The 23,629-nt window shown below is 47.5% G+C and overlaps 1 protein-coding gene and 1 non-coding gene across 2 annotated transcripts; both read left to right on the top strand.

The window, feature by feature from the left end:
* Positions 1-12,500: 12,500 nt before the first annotated feature.
* On the top strand, positions 12,501-21,074 carry LOC123098487 (serine/threonine-protein kinase EDR1). The gene is made up of 13 exons (XM_044520487.1): positions 12,501-13,207; positions 14,146-14,568; positions 16,252-16,355; positions 16,516-17,768; positions 18,021-18,061; positions 18,229-18,297; positions 18,410-18,510; positions 19,067-19,145; positions 19,224-19,322; positions 19,421-19,489; positions 19,602-19,651; positions 20,345-20,521; positions 20,637-21,074. Exons 1-13 carry the CDS (start codon positions 12,770-12,772, stop codon positions 20,770-20,772), a joined length of 3,039 nt encoding a protein of 1,012 aa, XP_044376422.1. The 5' UTR covers positions 12,501-12,769; the 3' UTR covers positions 20,773-21,074.
* Positions 21,075-21,594: 520 nt separating this feature from the next.
* On the top strand, positions 21,595-21,782 carry LOC123100966 (U2 spliceosomal RNA). The gene has a single exon (XR_006448571.1). It is a non-coding gene; the product is annotated as a U2 spliceosomal RNA (small nuclear RNA).
* Positions 21,783-23,629: the final 1,847 nt, after the last annotated feature.

Here is a 23,629-nt window from a genome sequence, read left to right as displayed (position 1 = left end):
TCTCGTGTCAACATAGAACAACAGGAGTGTTGTGTGAATTTTTGTGATTTTTCGGGGTTCGTTTGGACATTTTTATGCATTAACTGAGTTTTCAATGCATTTATGTGCATAATTCAAATTTGAACTACATGCACATGCTCCAGTGCATATAAATTGGTTGAAAAATCAAATCTGTGTCCTTGGGTGCATGCTTAGGTCCCATGCAAGAAATGGGAATGAATTTCAAAAACCAGGGCACCGTTGATTGCCGGCAAAACATTGAGATGCCAGGTTTTTAAATTCTAGTAAACCAAAACTCGTCTGAAATTCATGAAACTTGGCATGCTATCATGGAGCGGCATCAACATGCCGTGGTACAAATTTTGTCCCATTTGGGGCAGGTTTGGGTATATGCTTCTCACAAACCGGAGCTTCTCACAACAAGCATGATGGTTTTCGGTAGGGAACGTTCCACCTTTAGGGACGAAATGATATCCATTGCCTCTTATTGCTTTCAAATTTTTTCTCGTGTCAACATAGAACAACAGGAGTGTTGTGTGAATTTTTTTGATTTTTCGGGGTTCGTTTGGACATTTTTATGCATTAACTGAGTTTTCAATGCATTTATGTGCATAATTCAAATTTGAACTACGTGCACATGCTCCAGTGCATATAAATTGGTTGAAAAATCAAATTTGTGTCCTTGGGTGCATGCTTAGGTCCCATGCAAGAAATGGGAATGAATTTCAAACACCAGGGCACCGTTGATTGCCGGCAAAACATTGAGATGCCAGGTTTTTAAATTCTAGTAAATCCAAAACTCGTCTGAAATTCATGAAACTTGGCATGCTATCATGAAGCAGCATCAACATGCCGTGGTACAAATTTTTTCCCATTTGGGGCAGGTTTGGGTATATGCTTCTCACAAACCGGAGCTTCTCACAACAAGCATGATGGTTTTCGGTAGGGAACGTCCCACCTTTGGGGACGAAACGATATCCATTGCCTCTTATTGCTTTCAATTTTTTTTCTCGTGTCAACATAGAACAACAGGAGTGTTGTGTGATTTTTTGTGATTTTTCGGGGTTCGTTTGGACATTTTTATCCATTAACTGAGTTTTCAATGCATTTATGTGCATAATTCAAATTTGAACTACATGCACATTCTCCAGTGCATATAAATTGGTTGAAAAATCAAATCTGTGTCCTTGGGTGCATGCTTAGGTCCCATGCAAGAAATGGGAATGAATTTCAAACACCAGGGCACCGTTGATTGCCGGCAAAACATTGAGATGCCTGGTTTTTAAATTCTAGTAAATCCAAAATTCTGTTAACCATTGACGTGACGCCACGTGTTTTGGTTTTAATGGTTGTAGGAGGTGCCGTGCGGACAGCTGCTTGACCTTGACTGAACGGGAGGCGTGCGAGCGCCGTCCGGTGCATAGGCTGACCGAGAGGTGTGCAAGCTGTCCTCGAGTGCGCAGGCTCACCGAGAAGCGTGCGAGATGTACGCTGCGCAGGCTCACTGGGAAGCGAGCCCTTTGACTTCCATGGCCGCCCGCCTTGCTCGCATCCTCTCCATTAATGGCGCCCAAGCCGCAGTTTAATTCGCTTTTTAAATATAAAACACTCATCGCAAATGTTTTAGTTAGAACACCCGTATGCAAACCGACAGCTTCCCCAGGGAGCCAAGAGAAAATGTGCCGAGCAGGATTTCTGCAACTCTTGATCGCAAACGATTTAGATAGAACACCCGTATGCAAAGTGAGAGCAGCGCAGGATTTGTGCATCCCTTCAACGCAAACGGTTGTTTTGGATGACCCGTGTGCAACCACGTACAAACAATTTGGTAAGATTTGCATCTGTCATATTGGGTATGTTGCCATTTGTCAGACTGGAAAGATTTACATTTGTTGATCTAGTAACGTTGCCATTTGCCAATCCTTGTAACACTGCGATCTGTCAAAATAAGCAGCTAGAAATCATTAGCACTATGTAATTTTTGTAACTAAAATTCAGTAATTAAGCATAGATTTCATAGATTAAGCAGTCGTTCTTAATTTATACAAACAGTTCAACTCGACAGCTGAACCGACCAAACTTCTCCCCAATTGTTGCCAACCACGTACTGAAATAGCTAGTTCAACTATATATACTAGCTAATTTTAAGTACGTTGTAAAGTTCAACCACACATCTATAGTCAGATGAACTGAACAAAATAGCCCCTAAATACTACTACTACCACAGAGGGGCTTTGTGCTACTTCCAGCAGCCTCTCCTCTGCCGAGCGCGCTCAGTAAGAGGCAGAGGAGGAGGAGGAGCCTACCGACGAGCTGGACAAATGCAATACGGTGCCTACCGTGCTGCATGTTCAGCGACGCTCGCCAGCTCGAACGCCCACTGCCGCTCCAGACGATTCCTCTCGAAGCGGCCGGACTGCTCATAGATCTCCCGATTCCTCGCCTCTGCGTCGGCGTGTGCTGCGGCCACGGCTGCGGTAAGGCTCTTTGCATGCTCAACGAGGCGCTCCTCCTCCTCCCGCAGGAACTCGATGTAGCGCGCAAGGTCGCTGACGCACGTCCGGGCCTCCACCTCCGCCTCCCTCCTTCGGGCGACGGTGGCAGAGCGGGTGATGATCCCGGCAGTCGACGGTGGGCTGGCGGCCACGGCGGCCGATGATGGGGTGGCGGCCACGACCACCACCTCCCGCCTTCGGGCCACGGTGGCGGAGCGGGTGATGGCCAGGGTGGCCGGCAGTGGGGTGGCGGCCACGACAGCCACCTCCCCCTTCGGGCCGCGGCGGCGGAGCGAGAGACGATGGTCCTGGCTTTCGACGGTGGTGTGGCGGTAAGGCGGTGTAACGCCCACGATGCGGCTATATCTCCCACGTGTCGAGGCACGACTTGGAGGCATAACCGCATGGTGGTTTTGTCGCAAGAAGGGTCATCTTCACACAATCCCATGTAATGAACAAGAATGGGATAAAGAGGCTTACAATCGCCACTTCACACAATACATAAATTAAACATACATTAGTCAGAGTACACACAAGGTCCGACTACGGAACCAAAATAAAAGAAGACAACCCCAAATGCTAGATCCCCGATCGTCCCAACTAGGCTCCACTACTGATCATCTGGAAACGAAACATAGTAATGACTAAGGACCTCGTCGAAAACCCACTTGAGTTCGGTTGCGTCACCTGCGCTGGTATCATTGGCACCTGCAACTATTTTAGTAGTATCTGTCAGTCACGAGGACTCAGCAATCTCACAACCCGCGAGATCAAGACTATTTAAGCTTATGGGTAGGATAAGGTAATGAGGTGGAGCTGCAGCAAGCACTAAGCATATATGGTGGCTAACATAAGCAAATGAGAGCGAGAAGAGAAGCAACGCAAACGGTCGTAAGCTAGAAGTGATCAAGAAGTGATCCTGAAACTACTTACGCACAAGCATAACACAAGACCGTGTTCACTTCCCGGACTCCGCCGAAAAGAGACCATCACGGCTACACACGCGGTTGATGTATTTTAATTAAGTGTCAAGTTCTCTACAACCGGACATTAACAAATTCCCATCTGCCACATAACCGCGGGCACGGCTTTCGAAAGTTTATACCCTGCAGCGGTGTCCCAACTTAGCCCATCACAAGCTCTCACGGTCAACGAAGGATATTCCTTCTCCCAGGAAGACCCGACAGACTCGGAATCCTGGTTACAAGACATTTCGACAATGGTAAAACAAGACCAGCAAGACCGCCCGATGCGCCGACATCCCGATAGGAGCTGCACATATCTCGTTCTCAGGGCAACACCGGATGAGCACTCCATACAACTAAAACCAGCCCTCAAGTTTCCTCGAGGTGGCGCTGCAAAGGACTCTAGTTCGGACCAACGCTTAGAGAAGCATTGGCCCGGGGGGGTTAAAATAAAGATGACCCTCGGGAGCGCGACTCCCAAGGGAAAAGTAGGTGGTGGTGAGGCAAATGGTAAATCCAAGGTTGGGCCTTGCTGGAGGAGTTTTATTCAAAGCGAACTGTCAAGGGGTTCCCATAACACCCAACCGCGTAAGGAACGCAAAATCAAGGAACATAACACCGGTATGACGGAAACTAGGGCGGCAAGAGTGGAACAAAACACCAGGCATAAGGTCGATCCTTCCACCCTTTACCAAGTATATAGATGCATTAATTAAATAAGAGATATTGTGATATCCCAACATATCCATGTTCCAACATGGAACAAACTTCATCTTCACCTGCAACTAGCAACGCTATAAGAGGGGCTGAGCAAAGTGGTAACATAGCCAAACAACGGTTTGCTAGGAAGGTGGGTTAGAGGCTTGACATGGCAATATGGGAGGCATGATACAACAAGTGGTAGGTAGCGCGACATAGCGATAGAGCGAACAACTAGCAAGCAAAGATAGAAATGATTTCAAGGGTATGGTCATCTTGCCTGAAATCCCGCAAGGAAGAAGAACGAGTCCATGAAGAAGACAAACGAACGTAGTCGAACGAATCCTCACAATCGCAACATAACCGGAACTATCAAGGAGAAGCGCAACCGGAAAGAAGCAAGCAACATAGTAAACAATCATCACATAAACATGGCATGATGCACAATCAAGTATGATGCATGTCCGGTTTAAAAAGGCATGGCATGGCAAAGTGCACAAACAACACTACAAATTAAGTGGAGCTCAATATGCAACGACTTGCATACTGACGAAACACCACATGACTCATTTAGTTCTCTCTTGGTTATGTACCCAACAATATTAAATGTTGTAAAACATGGCAAGGGGTGAAGCATAACAAAACTACCTATCTAGGCAAGTTTAAATGAGGCCGGAAACAACAAACAACAATTCCGGAAAATCCCCATATGCATATTTTGAATTAGCTACTATTCTACCCTAAAACATATTTTAATGTTGTTAAACAGTAAAACAAAGGGCGTCATGTTAATCTATGCATTTTTCCACCCAATTACATATATAGTTTATTAAAATCGGAGCTACGGTTAATTAGTTATGAAATAAAGCATTTTACCATGGCATTTATGCAAAATTAAACAAACAGCAAGTTTAAACATTTTAAACATGGATGAAAGTTGCATATTATGAAACTAGACAGAATTCTAAACATTTTTCATATATAAAACATTTACATATGATGCATGGTTAATTAGTTATTAGATGCATGAACACTAGGGGTTTTTCTGAAAAAGTGCACTCTTTGGATAATTAGCAAATTCGCAGAACAGGGAAAAAAACATGACACGTGCCAAATCTGGTGCATGATGGGCCAACAGAGAGGAGGGGCTGGGCGGCTGCTCACATCGGGCCAACAGGCCGGCTCGGGGATGTAGAGGCGCTGGGCCTTGGCGTGCTGGAAGCGACCCAGGCGCGGGTCAACGCGCGGCAGCAGTGTGCGCTCGTTCTCTGCTTGGAGGAGGACGAGGCAGAAGGCAGGGGGCGATGCAGGGGAAGCAGAGGCGCGGCGGTCTCGAGTGGCAGCGGGCTCCAGGGAAGGCCGGCGAGGTGCAGCCGGGGCGGATCCGGCTGGCCGGCACCGGATCCGGGCAACGACGCCGCGGGTGGAGCTCAGGGGCGGTGCCAGTTCCCTATGGAAGAAAGACAGGGAGGGAGCATTCAGAGAGAGGGAGGGAGAGCAGAGAAGGAGAAGGAAGAAAGGTGAGGGCAGGCGCGGCTTCGGTCGACCTGCTGTTGGTCGGAGGCGACGAGGGTCGAATACGAAGGCGCGAGCGAGCGAGGATCGAGCGCGTGCATCCGTGACGTCGTGCAGGACAAAGACAACAGAGAGAGTTTGAGCGACAGAGAGAGAGAGAACTCGAGGAAGAGGGAAGGAAGCAAGGGCACGGCCTTGGTTCGGGAGGAGCTGGTCTCCATGGATGGAGGAAGCGAGGAGGCGCGACGGATGCTGGTGCCCCTGGTGGTGGACGCCGGCAGCATCGGCGATGGTTAGAAACGAGGCAGAGGCGCGCACGATCGGGAGCTCCTCTCCTGATCGAGCTCGTGGATGAGGGGGTCGAGCGCTCGGGCTCTGGATCGAGAGGAGGAGCTCGGGGCCTTGGGAGCAGAGGAGGTGGCGGTTGTGGTTGGTCGGCGGCGCAAATCCAGGGAGATGGTCGGAGGCGGGAGAGGATCTGGATCGGGTGCGGCTTCGGTTGGTCTGATGCTGAAAACAAGGGAAGGAGAGAGGCTGGCTGCGGGCTTGGATCCCGAGGGGGATTTGGTGGAGTGGCGACGGCGGCTGCGGGATGGGATGGAATGGACAGGTAGGGGCTAGGGTTTAGACTGTTATAAATAGCATGTGGGTTTTTGGTTAGGGGCTAATTTGGTCCGTCCGATCGTAACCGGGCGGTCGAGAATAGATAGGTTAGGGAGTCCAAATAAGAAAACGGAGATGTCCTAGGGATGTTTGAGGATGATCCGGACACATCGGTCACGACTGAGCGGTTCGGGTTCGGGACAGTTTTGGATGCGCTCGAGAGGGGGTCTAAGAGAGGTCGACAAAGACAAAGGGTCCCGATAAAGGTCAACGAAGACGAGGAAGAAGCGGCAACTACGAGCGGATGCAACTTTTGAAAACATGACGGCAACGGAGTGCCGATGCAATGCGAATGATGCGATGATGAATGCAACAAACAAATAAAACACATGGCAACAACGAAAAACATGGAAGGCGTCTGGAGCGTCGGTCTTGGGGCATCATAGGCGGCCGGCAATAGCTGTCGACGGGCAGCGGCGGCGGAGTGTGTGGTGGTTGTTCCGCGCACACCCAAAAGGGACGCCACGCGCACTACACTACGCTGGGGACTGCGTCGCCGCCGCAGTGTAGCCTCCTAGCTGGAGCTGTCCTCTGATGACGGCGGAGTGGCTGAGCGACGACAACGGACCGGTGCCATTGGCGATTGTGGGAGAAGTAGACGAGATAAGCTACAGGGAGGGAGGGGAAAATGCGACGCAGGAATCACCGGCCATGAGGGTTTTTATAGCAGACCGGTAAGCATTGGGATTTTGGGGGATTTCACCGAGTCGGGCGGGAAGCTTGCGCGGGAACCTGTGAGGTAGCGTGGGAACGAGCTCACCGACGATTCATTGGCCCCACCGTTTGGCCAAAAGAACGCCCCCGCGCGCTGCGCAAGCTTGCGCTGTAAGCCATCTGCGGCAGCGGGGTGACAAGACGTGCGAGAGGAGGACGAGAGGACACGTACACAGACAGTTAATAAAAAAATGTTTGCGATTTAATTACCTACTATACCCCGTCCTGGTTTATAAGTAGGATTTAACTAATAAAATACGAATGCATGTCGTCATAGATTATATTGTTGGAGTCGTATTTGAACATAGTTTCCAGCTATACAATTTTTGTAACATGCATTAACACTTTTTTGGTTAAATTTAAGGTTATACACCAGCAAGCGTTTGCCCACAACACACACGGCTTATTCCATCACAAACAGCTCTGATGGATCAACTGTCTGCCACGTATCGCACACGCAACTCTAATCTGATTCGTGCTTGATGTCTCCGACATCGCTCACACAGTTCATCTTATTTGCCACGTATCACTGTACCGTCCTCTGCTCGCGTTCCTCGGCAAGCTCTGCTCGCCGTTAGGCGCCGCGGCGCGCTCTGCTCGCGTCCGTCAGCGCGCTCGGCTTGTGGACAACTTTTCCTTGAGGCGACCGCGGAGCGCTCTGCTCGCGTCCCTCCGCGCGCGCTCTGCCAGCGGTTGGGCGTGCACACGATCACGTCGGGGGCCCCATATGCATGCGGTTGCGCCGCGCGCGTTGCCACGCGATGCAGTTACGTGCGACACGATGGAGTTACGCGCTGCAAATTAGAACTGCCATCAGGGCCTGCCGATATTTTCCTGGCCGTCCGGCTTCCCCTTTAATTCCCGCGGCCATTATAACCTTAGTCTCTTCAACCTTTCGATCGCGCCCCACAACACAACAAGCACACCCACGACGACACATAGAGAGGGGATGTCCGGCGGCGCTCCAATGGAGTTCGGCGAGCATAGAGTGGAGACCCACGCGAGGGAGACGGATCTCTCGGTGGTGTACACCATCGACCCGGCCGTGGTGGACGACTACATCAACATCGTTGAGCAGTTGCTTGCTGGAGACAAGTACAAGGTGGTTGGCATCGACCTCCAATACACCGCCGGTCGTCCCGACATAGATTAGAAGGTTGCCGTCGCCTAGTTGTGCGTGCGCCATCATGTCCTCATCTACCACTATTGCATGGCCACAGAGCCTTGCGACCGTTTCAACAGGTTTGTCAACAGCACCGACTACAAGTTCGCCACGGTGGATACCACCAATGATGTAAAAGCGCTTAGTGTTACGGGCTTGGCCTGCAAGAACCTTGTCGAAATCCGTGACCACTTCACGGTCTGGGGCAGCACGAAGAAGGACTCCTTAGTCGAACTCACCTCGGCCATCATCGACCCCTACTACGAAAAGATGAAGCAGGATGCCCAGAGAACAAGTCCCGTATCCTGGCACGGGGCCTGGATTCGGCAACTGGATGAACCTCACCTCAGGTTTGCGGCCAAGAGCGTGTACACATGCTACGAGATGCACAGGTGGATCGTTGACATGAGGAAGTGCCTCGTTACCCAAATCGACGAGCCCGGATCGAGCCACAAGCAGAGCAAGCGTCACAAGAAGTAGATGATGATCAGATGATCGTTTATGCTAGTTAATCATGCATGTAGTATATAGTTTACTTTATTGGTGTGTGTGGAAATGTCATGTGTGTAGTAGCCACCTATGTAATTATGCATGTAATAGTTTACTTTGGTGTGTGCAAATGCCATGGTTGTAGTAACCACCTATGTAAGTGGATATTTAATTTGGTTATGCAAGCATGTCCTTATAAGTGTGTGTGTGTATATATGTTGTTGTTTTGTATGCAATCCCATCGCACAACACGCACATCTTATTAGCAGCAACCGTCTATGTTATTATCGGTCTTCACACACATTTTTTATTACAGACCTGTTTGCCGCGTATCACACACATCTTGTTAAGTTGAACCGTTTCTGTTCTCATGTCTCAACGCAAACAGTTCATCCAAGTGAACCGCATGCCGTATATCACACACACCTTGATCTGGCTGACCGTTTCTTTTGTGTTGCCTAATCACAAACAGTTCATCCGAGTGAACCGTATGCTGTGTATCGCCCACGCCTTCATCTGGCTGCCCGTTTCTTTTGTTCCTCCTCATCGCAAACAGTTAATTGAACTGAACTGTATGCCCTTCATCGCACACGCAACTAAAACCTGAACCGTGTTTGATGCATCCGTCATCGCAAACGTTTTATACATTTCTGATGGTTTTCATACAGCATCGTTTGCGATTATTGCATCGCACACAGTTTCTCGAAGGGTCTCTGATCGTAGTGTCGCGTTAGCAGCATCCTTCAGTAGTGAGTATTCAACCCAAATTTAATGATTCAACACAAGGGGAGCCAAAGAATATTCTCAAGTATTAGCAGCTGAGTCGTCAATTCAACCACACCTGAAAGACTTAATATCTGCAGCAAAGTATTTAGTAGCAAAGTAATATGGAAGTAACGGTAACGGTGGCAAAAGTAAAAGTAGCAGTTTTGTAGTGATCGTAACAGCAGTAGCAACAAAAGTAACTTAGCAAGGATTAATATGTGAAAAGCTCGTAGGCAATGGATCGGCAATGATAATTGTGTCGGATGATATTCATCATGTAGCAGTCATAACCTAGGGTGACACGAAACTAGCTCCAATTCATCAATATAATGTAGACATGTATTCCGTATATAGTCATACGTGCTTATGGAAAAGAACTTGCATGACATCTTTTGTCCTACCCTCCCGTGGCAGCGGGGTCCTAATGGAAACTAAGGGATATTAAGGCCTCCTTTTAATAGAGAACCGGACCAAAGCATTAGCACTTAGTGAATACATGAACTCCTCAAACTACGGTAATCACCGGAAAGAATCCCAATTATTGTCACCTTGGGGTATGCGGATCATAACTCGTAATAGGTGTCTACAACTTGCAAGATATGATCAAAAACACAAATATATTCATAAAAACATAATAGGTTCAGATCTGAAATCATGGCACTCGGGCCCTAGTGACAAGCATTAAGCATAGCAAAGTCATAGCAACATCAATCTCAGAACATAGTGGATACTAGGGATCAAACCCTAACAAAACTAACTCGATTACATGATAAATCTCATCCAACCCATCACCGTCCAGCAAGCCTACGATGGAATTACTCACACACGGCGGTGAGCATCATGAAATTAGTGATGGAGGAAGGTTGGTGATGATGACGACGACGACGAATCCCCCTCTCCGGAGCCCCGAACGGACTCCAGATCAACCCTCCCGATGAAGAACAGGAGGCGGCGGCGGCTCCGTATCGTAAAACACGATGAATCCTTCTCTCTGATTTTTTTCTCTTTGGATGTGAATATATAGAGTTGGAGTTAGGGTCGGAGGAGGTCTAGGGGGCCCACAAGCCGCCAGGGCGCGCCCCAGGGGCCCTCCCAGGCCTGTGGCCAATGGGTGGACCCCCTCTGGTCGATTCTTTCGCTAGTATTTTTTTATATATTCTGAAAATATTCTTTGTAAATTTTTAGGTCATTCCGAGAACTTTTATTTCTGCACAAAAATAACACCAAGGCAATTCTGCTGAAAACAACGTCACTCCGGGTTAGTTCCATTCAAATCATGCAAATTAGAGTCCAAAACAAGGGCAAAAGAGTTTGGAAAAGTAGATACGATGGAGACGTATCAGCCACCACGTGCCCAACTCGACACGCCTACAGGGGCCACTTTTGTTCCCTTGCAATCCTCTCCCACTATGGCATGTAGCACTCCCATCCCATCCCAACAATGTGCAGATAAATTCACCCCCACAATTTATACTTGGTGCACACATGAGCAAAAACTGGATTTTTACAACACAAACAACTTTCTAACCTAAACATCGTCGTTTCTTCCCTTAGTCCCGTTCCTTCTTCCTATAATTAAGGCATCTCTTAAGAATCCTAACTACTAAAATGCTTTGCTCGAGGAATATAATGCATTGTTATGGAATGACACTTGATCTTTGATTACTCATCCTATAAGTGTGAATGTCATGACAAGCAAATGGATCTACCACTACAAATTTCGGACCGAGACTTTAGCGCGGTACAAGACTCAGTGGGTGTTATGCAGTTTTTACCCAACAGTCCGACATCGACTATAGGGAGACATTTAGCCCAGTGGTCAAATACGCGATGATCATCATCATGCTCAACATTCCTTAGCTCTTCTTGGCCTATCCATCAGTGAGAAGCGCCTTCTTGCATGGACATTTGGCTGAGATCCTGTACAACAACCAACCATTCGGCTGATTTGACTCCTTTCGTCCATCGCACCGTCTACTAATCACTTTATGTCCTACAACAAACCCCCGAGCATGGTTCCCTCGTTTCACCGCCTACCTTGTGTCCATGAGGTCCGTCACTTTGAAATCAGACTCCTCCCTCTTCATTTTATATTGAGATACATCTGTCGCCTACCTTCTTATCCACGTAGATGATATCATCCTCACGGCTAGCCACGTTCCCCTTCTCCTCAACATCATTGGCTCTCTTCAATGATTGTTTTCCATGTTCGGTTTATGGGGGCTCCATCACTTCCTGGGCATCAACATACATCAAAATAGTAGAGGCCTATTTTTTTTACCAAGAGCAATATGCTAGAAATCCTAGATCGTGGCGTCCACCTCAACGTCAATCCTATCACCACACCGATTGACACCAAATCCAAAGTTTTCGCGTTGAACAATACTCCTTTTTCCAGTCCCACCCATCACCATAGCATAGATGGTGCCCTATAGTACTTAACGCTCACCGCCCCGTTTTTTCCTATGTCGTACAACAATGTTGCTTATCCACTTCGTCCGCGACCGGGGTCTCTCTCTTGGCAAGGTGCGTGCCATGCACATCCCTGTGAGCTCTCGGTGCGCGGATATCTTCGCCAAGGGCTTGCCGACGGCGACGTTCGACTACTTCCGAGCCAGCCTCAAAGTCCGTGCGCGCGTCAATGAGACGGCGGCGGGCATGCAGAACGGCCACCTCGTCGTCGTCGTCCGAGTCAGACGCTCTGGATCTCGTCGGAGGCCCGCCGGTCGAGCCCCCGTCACGGTGAAACACGGCGCCGGCACATTGTATCTGCACATCATCCATCCTCCACATGTCCCTCTCCCGGTCAGTGCCCCCACACGGCACATGACCGCGCCGTGAGACGGGCCCGAGCGCACGACCCGCGGCCGGCTCCCCGCCGTCTGCTGCACTCGCGTCGCAGTCTCCAGTGGCCCCCGCCCCCGCCCCCGCCGCCGCCCGCCGCCCGCGTGAACTTTACTCGCGTCGTGCTAAACCCGGCGGTTTCGTCGGGTAAACGTCCCGGAAACCCGGCCCAAATGCGCCAGCGGAGGTCACCCCCACAGCACCGCGTTTTCGCAGTCTCCCCCCCTCGGAAACGTCTGCCCGCTCGCTCGCTCGCTTACCCAGCAAGCTTTCCCCACCTTCCCCCGCCCCGTCCCCTCTCCTCCTGGCGGTGGCGACGCGATCACGACACGGAGACTTTCTGGCACCCCTCCCCGCCGATCACCGTCGCTCCACGCGCCCTGCGGCCAGCCAGATAAAAGCCTGGGGGCGGGGAGACTCGTAGCCCCTTGCTGAGCCGGGGGTTGCGAGTCGCGGAGATGAAGAACCTGTTCAAGAGCAAGATCAAGTGGCAGCACCGGTCCAACGACCCCGCCTCCTCGTCGCAGCCGCAGTCGTCGTCGACCTCGCCGGCGAGCTCCCCGTCGGGTACGGCGCCGGCGCCCGCGCTGTCCTCCGCCGCGGCGATGCCGACGGCCTCCGCCCCGCCCCCTTCCGCCCCGGTGGCGACGACGCCCACGGCGGGGGTTGGTGGGGGAGGGGGAGGCGGAGCGGGTGGGGACGACTACATGTACTCGGAGGAGGAGTTCCAGATGCAGCTGGCCATGGCGCTGTCGGCGTCCAACAGCGACTGCGCGGGGGACCGGGACAGGGACCAGATCAGGGACGCCAAGCTCATGAGCCTCGGCGGGGGGGACCGCTTCGCCGCCGGCCGGGACGACGGCCACACCGCCGACTCTCTCTCCCGCCGCTACTGGGTGAGGCTCCACTCCTCACACCGGCGAATTCCATTCGAGCTGAGCTGGAATGCTGAACCGCGCAGTTCTCTAATGAGATAGTAGTACTATTAGGTTGCGGTTGCTTAATTACGCCAGTTTTCAGAATTGACACACTTAATGTGGGAACAAATGAGCAAGACTCATGGTTCAAACAAATGTCGAGCCAGATTCCGGTGGTGCTACTTGCTTGCTAGTTCACCTCCACCATTTACCTCTTCAATCCACGATACTACTAAGTTTATCTATCATTGTCTAAATTAGTAAAGTTTTTAAGTTGGAATATAAGTGAAGTTTTTCTGTTCATATCACTATATTCACATTTAAACTAGGTCAATGGGGGTTGTTGGATAGTAGTGGGCAGTAGCTAGATCTGGAGAATTCGCCAAAAAAATGAGTAGTTAGATCTGGGTTGCTGGCAAGCTTCACCTGGGTCCACAGTCAAAATCACATAAGAGGAGAGGTGTTACAAGCTACTGCAGAAGTAGAAAACACTAAGAAGGCAATAGGGATGATTCAGGCTAGAGGTGCTTGTGGTAGCAACAACAGGCTTGCTCGACCACATCAAAGCTATAGATATGCTATTTGTTACTGCTTCCTATTTATAGAGAGAAGACAGATATTGGTGTTCTTTCCTGACCGCAGTTCAGCTTACATGCTCAACATTCAACAAAATGTGCTGTCCATTTGTTATATACATTTGTAGAAAATGTTCGCTGCTGGATCGCATCTAGCTGTTTTTCTATGTGCTGTTTTGATGTCATTCATATACTTAGTGTGCCAGATACTATTCACTGCTGCTTTGTTGTAGCTATTCTCCTTGGCTAGGCAAATATCTGCGTCTTTTCCTCTTTGATTTATTAATTAATCTCAAATTCTTTGTGAATGTATTTACAATTGTGCTCCATTCTGATTTCCAGGACTACAACTGCCTCGATTATCATGAGAAAGTTGTCGATGGTTTCTACGACATATTTGACCCCTCCATGGAGTCCTCTAGGCAGGGGAAGATGCCATCACTAGAAGACCTTCAAACAGGCATCGGGGACCTGGGCTTTGAGGTCATCGTAATCAACCGTGCAGTTGATACTGCCTTGCAGGAGATGGAGCAAGTGGCGCAATGCATCTTGTTGGATTTCCCTGTTGCAAATATTACACTCCTAGTACAAAGGATAGCTGATCTTGTTACAGATAATCTAGGTGGACCTGTGAAAGATGCAAATGCTATGCTTGCAAGGTGGTCGGAGACAAGTACTCAGCTGAGAACCTCACTACATACTAGCTTGCTGCCAATTGGCTGCATTAAATTAGGGTTGTCTCGTCACCGTGCCCTACTTTTCAAGGTCAGCTCCCTCCCTCCCTCTCTATGTGTGTATGTCAGGAAGTGCACGTGTAGTGCCCCTGTTGTTCCCTCAGAATTGTAGAATATCTCTCACTCGGCTGAAAACGGAGCGGAAGCGACAGAACTGAGTGCCGCCACATTTGTTTTCGTATTTCTTAGCAGAAGCGGAAACAAATACAGAAATACTGGAGATGATTACGGAAGCAGATATTGCCGGAAACGAATACAGAGCAAATACGATGCGGACACGATACAAAAGCGAAAGTTTGAAAGAACTCGAAAACCTCTTGGACCATACAAAAAAACACAACCAAACCGACAAACTTGTTAGGTTATGCGCCAAGGAAGAGGCAACAAGGTTTGAAGGTGAGCAGGCGTGTAGTCAGAGGGACGACGATTACAGGAGTAGTGGATGATTAGTTTTTGGTGGATATGATTTGGTTGGGCCAAAAATGTATATGGGCTGGGGCCCATATAGACTAAAGATAAACGCATATTTTCGCATGTGCGGATACAGAAATTCTGTTTATGCGGGAGTTATGCCGGAACACACCATTCCGTTTCCGTTTCAGCTGCTGCTGTGTAAATTTCCATTTCCATTTGTGTGCTCTGTTTCCATTTGTTTACGGAATGGACGGGAAGTTTCTGCTCCATTTTCATCCCTCTGCCAGTCTTATTTATACCAGGCAGATCTTTGAGAAGTGCAGTTTTATCAATCTTTAACCAGTTCCTGGTCCATGGCTTGGATAAATATATTAAGCCCATACCGATAGCCACCCTGATCAGAATGGTAAAACCTAGCCAATGGACTCACTCACCCACGAAGTTAACCTTGAACCTATGTGTACATTTATTTCACTGTTTGTTGACCAAAGTTAAGTTTAAACACTATCCTCGCTCCATTTCCATCTATTTATCATTGTCAAACCTGGAAATGGGCAACCAATAAATTATATAGACCCCAGGCGGCATCTGCAGCCAGCATTACACAGCTTGACACCAGCACCGGCTTCACATGGATAGAGGTGCCTGGGCCTAACATGTGGCTGTGGCGGAATAGAGGGTATGAAAAGAAACATCTAAGAGATAGTATGATGGTTCCACCGGGGTTTGGTTTGTACAACTTCCATACTTGAACTCTTTTGGTTATTAGGATGTGTGCACTCTAGATAATATCAGTATAAATTTGTTCTCTGTCTAATTTAGGATGTCTTGCTTTAAAAATTATAATTAGTCAGCATTTTTGCCTGGTATAGAAGGGAGGATCAATCTTCACCTAAAATACTTCCTTCGTTGTTTGACATGTTTAGTTATTTAATAATCACTACATGCCACGTGCTTACCTATGTTATATCTTGTGAAAGAAGTATCTTTGTAGCTTGTTACAAGATTGACTGATGTCACCATGTCTGTGGAAGCATACCAAATTATTGATGTAGTTGGCCATTTGAGTGGGTTATTATGTGTTTACATGTGTTTCTTCATGAGCCTATCAGACAGCAGAGAGCAACATGTTGGTACTGTATTCATTACTAATTGATGAATTTCCTTTTTCTGTATAAAAATAAACTGACAGTGCTAAGAGAAAATGCAGAAAAACCCAAATATATTGAAGATAGCACTAGATCTGTTCATTTGCCTAACAAACATAGCATTCTTATAGCTCATGTGGCTCTTTCTGCAGATTCTTGCTGATAGTGTTGGCATTCCATGCAAACTTGTCAAAGGGAGTAATTACACTGGTGATGAGGATGATGCTGTTAACATAATAAAGGTGGACAAAGAAAGGTATTGACAAGATTGGGCACTGTAATTTGTTCATGTCATAGTAATTTCTCAGGGAAACACAATCCAAGTGCATTGTTCATCTGCTACAACTATTGCCGATATATTTTAATTCATTTGTTTTGTCAAATTTGCTAAATAGTTTTTGTGCTGCAACCTGCAGGGAGTTTTTGGTAGATCTGATGGCTGCTCCTGGTGCTCTTATTCCAGCAGATGTCTTAAGTTGGAAGGGCAGTTCGTCAAATTCTAACCATAAACTTGGCCAGAAACCTGGACTGAATCAAATGGCTGGGTCATCAAGTACCATTTATCCTACTCTGGGTGCCAATGCATTGCCACTTGAACATAAAGGTAACCAACTACCTTTGTTAAACAGTGGTGATTGGATATCGGCCAGTCAATCTGGATACGAGAAAGAGGCGGCCATAACACACTCACAAACCTCTTCCAGTGGTACACCATCTGTTACTGCTGCAGATGTTTTTGATGGTTCTTGGACATTAGTTCCTCATACGCAATCGGACGAGCCGTCGACTTCTGCTGGTACATCGTCACAGCATAAAGTTGTACCCCCAGGTGGAGAACATCCTGGGGCCGGGAATATAAAACTAAGCCCAGGTCACCAGGAAAATACAGAGTCCAGTAACCTATTTGCTGAGCTTAATCCTTTTGGGCGTATTGAGCCAAAGAAAGCTTCAGTACCATTCAATGGGCCAGATAATAGAAACAACGAGTTACAAAGGCGTAGAGAAAATGTAGTCCCTAGCACTGGAAGGCCACAGCAAAGATTGGTTATGAAAAACTGGTCCCCTTACAATGATGTTTCCAACAACAAGCAGTACAACTATGTTCAGGACTCATTTGCACGTAGAAATGTTGGTGATAATGTTGTATCATCGCCGCAGGTGCCACGATCTGCTGCAAATAATATTAATCTTAATATTGGAGCACGCAATGATGGATCACCAGTGTCAGCTCACAATAATGACAGTTTTATGGCTGGTTCCTCTGCCATGAAGATGCCTTCTGTAGCTGATATTGGGAAGGCCGCTGAAATGGCTATGCGTGGTGATTTGAGCAAAGGTACTACAGGTTCTAGACTGGAGGATCAACCACCATTTGGAAGACACAAATGGGGTGATTCTACTGAACGAAGGGTTCCGACTAATTCAGTTCAGAACCAAGCAAAAGAACGTGAAACTAACTTCGACGGAAAGCAAGACCATAAGAAGTTGCCTCCTGATCCAAAGAAATCTCCACTTGACAGATTCATGGACGTGTCGATGCCATCAAGAAATTCAGAATCTGTTTCACCATCCTCTGCCAGGTCACACAGGCTTGATTGCGTGTTCGATGATGTTTCTGAGTGTGAAATTCTCTGGGAAGATCTTGTGATTGGTGAACGGATTGGCTTAGGTATTTCTTTGCAACCAAGTTTTGATGTGTTCCTTACTGCCCTTTGCACTAACAAGTTGAACTGACACTCCTAGGTTTAGGGAGAAATATTTGTATATTTATATTATACTTGTCATACACTGTCAAATTATTAGTGTGGCTCAGTTATGTACTTCTAATCTTTGCGCTATTAAGAGCCAATTTGTTGCGAACTTGCATCTTTGTAGTTCTCCATGAGAAATAATTGAATGAATTGCTTCCTCCTTCCAATAGGTTCATATGGTGAGGTATACCGTGCTGATTGGAATGGAACAGTAAGCAGTTATTTCCCTTTGTTTGTATATCTTGAGATTGGTCCTTTTTACAGGATGTTACATGCATGAAATGGTCGACATGATTAGAGACCAAATCATGGACCATCTTCACTTTTTCCTTCTTAAGTTGGTTCTGTCAGCGCACTGAACTTTCTGTTAATTTGCAGGAAGTAGCTGTGAAGAAATTCTTGGATCAAGATTTCTATGGCGATGCTTTGGATGAATTTCGAAGTGAAGTAGGTGAAATTATATGTTTTTTTCTAAGAGTACTCAGTGTATACTATATATTCTGGTTTAGTTCATTCTTGATGCACTTCTTTTTGTAATTGCATATATTCTCTTTGCAAGGTGCGGATTATGCGTCGACTGCGTCATCCAAATATCGTTCTCTTTATGGGTGCTGTTACACGCCCTCCAAACTTATCTATTGTATCTGAGTATCTTCCAAGGTATACCAGTTTTGTATCTATCTTATTTTATGCGTATCTTGGTATAGTCTCATGCTTTTCCTGAATCAAGTTACAACTTAGAAGCAGGGGTCGAGCTAGCTCCTGACCCGGGCAGCTGCCTGGGCTGCTCTGGCTAGTCTCCCTTAAATATTGTTGTTATCTAGGGGATTAGTAGTGATGTTATTGGGGCCAATGGTTGCCAGCGTTCCAGTGAGTAGACCCAGGCTCCTTGGGTAGGCTTGCCACGCCACTGCTTACAAGTATCTGGGTACAGATATCATTGAAGAAATTCCTACATGAGAAGTTCCTTTGAACACCTAGCTTTGAATTGGCACCTAATACTGAAGGTGCTACATGCTACTTTGTTGAGAAAATACTTCTGTTAGTTGGATTCATAAAATCTGATGAACAGAAGTATTTTGGTTTACCGGAGGTGGCATATGGCTCTAGCATAATGTCATGTAACTTGTGTTCCAGTCTTAAGCAAGTTTAGAATGGATTTATTGGTTCAACTTTGATGGCCCATCCTTGATTTCATTGTTATTTCATTGCTTAGGGGAAGTTTATATAAGATCCTTCACCGTCCTGGCTGCCAAATTGACGAGAAGCGGAGGATTAAGATGGCCATTGATGTGGTATGGAAAAATCTTCCATAATTTTTTGCCATTTTGTTTATTTGCCCCTGCTTATGTAGATGACTGTTTTCTCATTAGGCCAAGGGCATGAATTGCCTGCACACTAGTGTACCAACAATTGTTCACCGGGATCTTAAATCACCTAACTTGCTGGTCGACAATAATTGGAATGTCAAGGTGTGTTCTCCTTTTGCATTTTAACTATTAGAACTTGATGGCTCGTAGTCATATTAATGTTGGGTTTGGTCTGTTGGTTCACCAATGATATGAGGCAGGTTTGTGATTTTGGTCTTTCACGCTTGAAGCACAGCACATTTTTATCATCCAAATCAACTGCTGGAACTGTAAGTAATTAGCACCTCTAATCTGTACTATTACGGGGCGATTTTCAGTTTCTTTAGTCACACTAAATACTTACTAGTTCTTGTTTTTAATCTAAAATTTTTATTCCACCAGCCTGAGTGGATGGCACCTGAGGTCTTGCGGAATGAGCAGTCAAATGAAAAGTGAGTGATTCTTGAGGCATTTCATTCTAACTGTTTTATTCATGTCCTTGCAAGTCTCGTTTACTTATTCATTCAGAATAGTTCATGTGAAAGAGAGATCTTCCCATTTGAATTGTTGTGTTTCCATTTTTTTCAAGCACGGAGAGTAACCCTTGCTTTATATGTTAAGAGCATAAACAAAGTAACATTACCCAAGCTTGAACCAGAAAATAACGATAGCTGTCAATTGGCTCCGGTGCCGTTTAGTGTTTACAGAGCAGTATCGTAGACACTACACCAACATTGACATGAAAATAATACTGGATAACAGATCTAACACTGTATTTTGGTACCAGGTGGCAAACCTGGTAAGCTATAAAAACACACACTGTATGTTGGTATATAACGACTACTCCCTCCGTCCGAAAAAGCTTGTCCCTCAAATGGATGTATCTAGTGCTAGATACATCCATTTGAAGGACAAGGTTGGGACAAGTTTTTTCAGAGGGAGGGAGTATGTGCGTATGTGCTTATCCTTCAGAGGCATGTTCTCAGTTTTGACTCCTAGAGTTGGGATGGGATAAAATACTCCTCCTATACTTTAGAAGGACCATTAGTCCTTCAGCTTATTTCGTTCATCTTCTTTTCCTTTTCATCTTTTCTCAAGTGGTGTGGCATCTTAGTTAATCTTGCTCAACCATTACTGGAATGCAGGTGCGATGTCTACAGCTTTGGCGTCATCTTGTGGGAGCTGGCAACACTAAGAATGCCGTGGGGTGGGATGAACCCGATGCAAGTCGTGGGAGCGGTTGGCTTCCAGGATCGAAGGCTTGATATCCCCAAGGAAATTGATCCTCTAGTCGCTAGGATCATATGGGAGTGCTGGCAGAAGTAAGTCTCTGAGTTTCCAGAGCACTCTTTTCTCATGTCTTCCTTTTTTAGGTCTTAACAACTCAGAAATATGTCGCTGATGCTACTGTTATCTGGTTTATTTATGGATCTCCAGGGATCCGAATCTGCGCCCTTCGTTTGCGCAGTTAACAACTGCTCTGAAGACGGTACAAAGGCTTGTCAGCCCTTCTCCGGAGACGCAGAGCCCCCCTGTGCCCCAAGAGATCTGGGTGAACTCCTCTACCCCATGACAGAGGAGAGTTATCGAGGAATTCGTTCGTTGCTGCGGCCTGCAAATGTGAGCGCGTTGTGTATAGTTTGAGCGCTCCAGCCCAGATGTGGTAGACATGTCCTGCTGCCGTGGCAACGCTCCAGTGGCAGCCATATAGTACACCTGTTCTGTTCATGTTGCTGTCTCGGGCTGTCGCCCACCGGCACTGACTGTTATAGATCCGTTAACTTGTGCAGTCCTGAATAACAGGAGACACCACCATGCATGTTGGACGAAGCCGATCGACGTCACCGCCTTGAGCAAAAAACCTCTTGCAGCTTACTTGCAGGTTTGTGCGATCGATCAGCTGGGGACCGGCGTTTGGTTTACTTGTGGCATCATACATCATGCTTTAACATGGTGTGCTCCAAGAACTGGTGCCTGTTTTCATCTTTGGACGGTGGCTATAACCCGCGTTGACAGATTTGGGAGCCGTTACTTCGGCCGCTGACCAGCAACTCGAACTACCCCTACCCACGACTCCATTGCCGCAAACTTTTTCTTTTGTTTGTTTTTGAGAAACCATTGCCGCAAACTCGATCTACGGAGTTTTTTTTTACCCGTTCAATCTTGCGTTGCCGCCGTCCAAAGATGAAAATATGCAAGTCTCGCTGTCGGGCCATGCTACGGGAATCAGCAACCCATCTATGTTGGGCCTTATTCAACTACGGCCCAAGTAAACCGACCAGAGCCTCTCGAAACAACGAACGAACAGGGAGCTGCGCTGCGCTGCGTAGTGCTCTCTCGTTTAGTCCCACCTCGCCCAGCCAAGGCGGAGGGGAGTCGAAGACGCGCTATATAAGCAGACCCACGGCCTTTTCGCTAAGATTAAGTGTAGTATCTGTTCTTATTATTTTAATATTTAATATATGGGCTATGTGCCCACAATGATATTAAATTTACTTTTTATGAGGAGGGCTCACCACAGTAGCAGCTACTACTGGGCCCTCGTATGTCGCCCAGCCGTTGCGCCTGAGGACCTTTTTTTCTTCGGAATTAACAGTTTAATCATACGATTGAAATCTCCTCTTTAAAATTCGCTGTTTATCTTTGATGCCAACTAAAATCACACCGTCAGAATCAAATTTAGTCTCTACTGCTCTTGTGCAAGGTGCGACCCGACATGCAGTAGCACAACACACCTTCGTGCCAAATGAGATCGACCAGCAAAGAGTGGAGACAGTGCTGCAATGCAAGATTGCTAAATTTTCCTGCCGCTACCTGGGGCTGCAGCTGGCGATTCATCAACTATCCCGTGCAGACTGGCAACCCCTCCTGGATCAGGTCCGGCACTTTATCCCGGCCTGGCAGCGTGACTTCATTCAAAGGTCAGGCAGACTAGTCCTTGTCAAGACGGTGATCGTGGCCAGGCCAGTTCATCAGCTTTTGGTGCTTGACCCCCCTGCTTGGGTTTTGGAAGACATCAATAAGTGGATGCGATCCTTCTTTTGGGCTGGTAAGGATAAGAGTCATGGAGAGCAGTGCCTTGTTGCTTGGGATACGGTCTGCAGGCTGACGAGTTTCGGTGGTCTGGGAGTGAAAAATTTGGCTGTGCAAGCTCTCGCACTTCGTGTGCGGTGGGAATGGCTTAGGAGAACGGATCCGAAGAGACCATGGCAAGGGCTCCATCTAATGGTTGATGAGCAAGCGCGCGCCGTCTTTGATAGCCTGGTCAAGATCACCATCGGAGAGGGATCAAAAATACTCTTCTGGAAAGATCGTTGGATTCATGGAGTGGCGATAAAAGACATTGCCCCGCTGCTCCTCCAACTTGTCAGTACACGTGATAAGAACAGAAGAACGGTGCAAGAGGCACTCCTTGATAACGCCTGGGCGAACGATATCCATGGAGAGCTCTCATTCATGGGCCACATGCAAGTTTACCTGTTAACTCAAGCCATTAGCTTGGTGGAGAGGAACATTGACGAGCCGGATCAGTTCGACTGGCCCTACGATGCCTCTGGCAAATACACAACCAGTTCTACCTATACGAGGCTCTGCATTGGATACACACGTGCCCCGGCTGCCGGTGGCATTTGGCGTAGCTGGGCCCCTCTCAAATGCAAAATCTTCATGTGGTTGGCCTGTCAACACCGGCTATGGACTTCGGACCGTCGTGCCCGGCATGGCCTTCAGGACGCCCCATCCCCTTGCTATACTTGTCTCCAGGATGAGGACAACACGGACCACATCCTCATGCAGTGCGTCTACGCCCGCGAGGTGTGGCACACCTGTTTCAGCTCATGGAGATTCACCATCCACACGCCAGACGCAAACGCCACTTCCTTGCAATGGTGGCTTCAGCAAAGGAGTAGATTCAGAGGGAAGGCCAAGAGATCCGTGGACTCCGTCGTGATTCTCATCGCATGGGCTCTCTGGAAGCAACGCAATGCACGAGTCTTCAACAACAGATCGCGACAGAGGTCCCCCCTGCAGCTTACTGATGATATCCAACAGGAGATTGAGGATTGGAAGAAGGCCGGTCTCGGCGGTGCTGGAGCTTTAGATGCTTTTACGAGAGAGTAGCCTTTGATTCTAGGGTGTAGGTGTGGTGTGTGTCCCCCCGTCGACTTGTTCGCACCTCGTTCGGGCTCTTGTACATATTATTCTGCCTTCTATAAAAATATGGTATGCCATTGGCATACTCTCGAAAAAAAAGTCTTGCTTCTAATCTTCAGAAACTAATGCCGGGGCTTGACGTACATGAACATTATCAAGTTACGGTTCATCTCGATTACTACTTATATAAATCATGTGTTTGTCCTAGTACACACCATTAATGTTTTCAATCTTCTGAATCTAATGCAGGGGGTTTGGATAACAAACTAGTAGTACAA

Source organism: Triticum aestivum, chromosome 4D, assembly GCF_018294505.1.
Source record: "Triticum aestivum cultivar Chinese Spring chromosome 4D, IWGSC CS RefSeq v2.1, whole genome shotgun sequence".
Classification (NCBI taxonomy): domain Eukaryota; kingdom Viridiplantae; phylum Streptophyta; class Magnoliopsida; order Poales; family Poaceae; genus Triticum; species Triticum aestivum.
The sequence above is the reverse complement of the archived record's forward strand: the minus strand, read 5'-3'. Positions and strand labels throughout refer to the sequence as shown.

Bases quoted from the DNA above. Each gene is read 5' to 3' on its own strand.
- LOC123098487 (XM_044520487.1), top strand. From the start codon at position 12,770: ATGAAGAACCTGTTCAAGAGCAAGATCAAGTGGCAGCACCGGTCCAAC. The intron at 14,569-16,251 runs GTCAGCTCCCTC...CTCTTTCTGCAG, and splicing joins ACCGTGCCCTACTTTTCAAG to ATTCTTGCTGATAGTGTTGG. The intron at 18,511-19,066 runs GTATACCAGTTT...TTCATTGCTTAG, and splicing joins GTATCTGAGTATCTTCCAAG to GGGAAGTTTATATAAGATCC.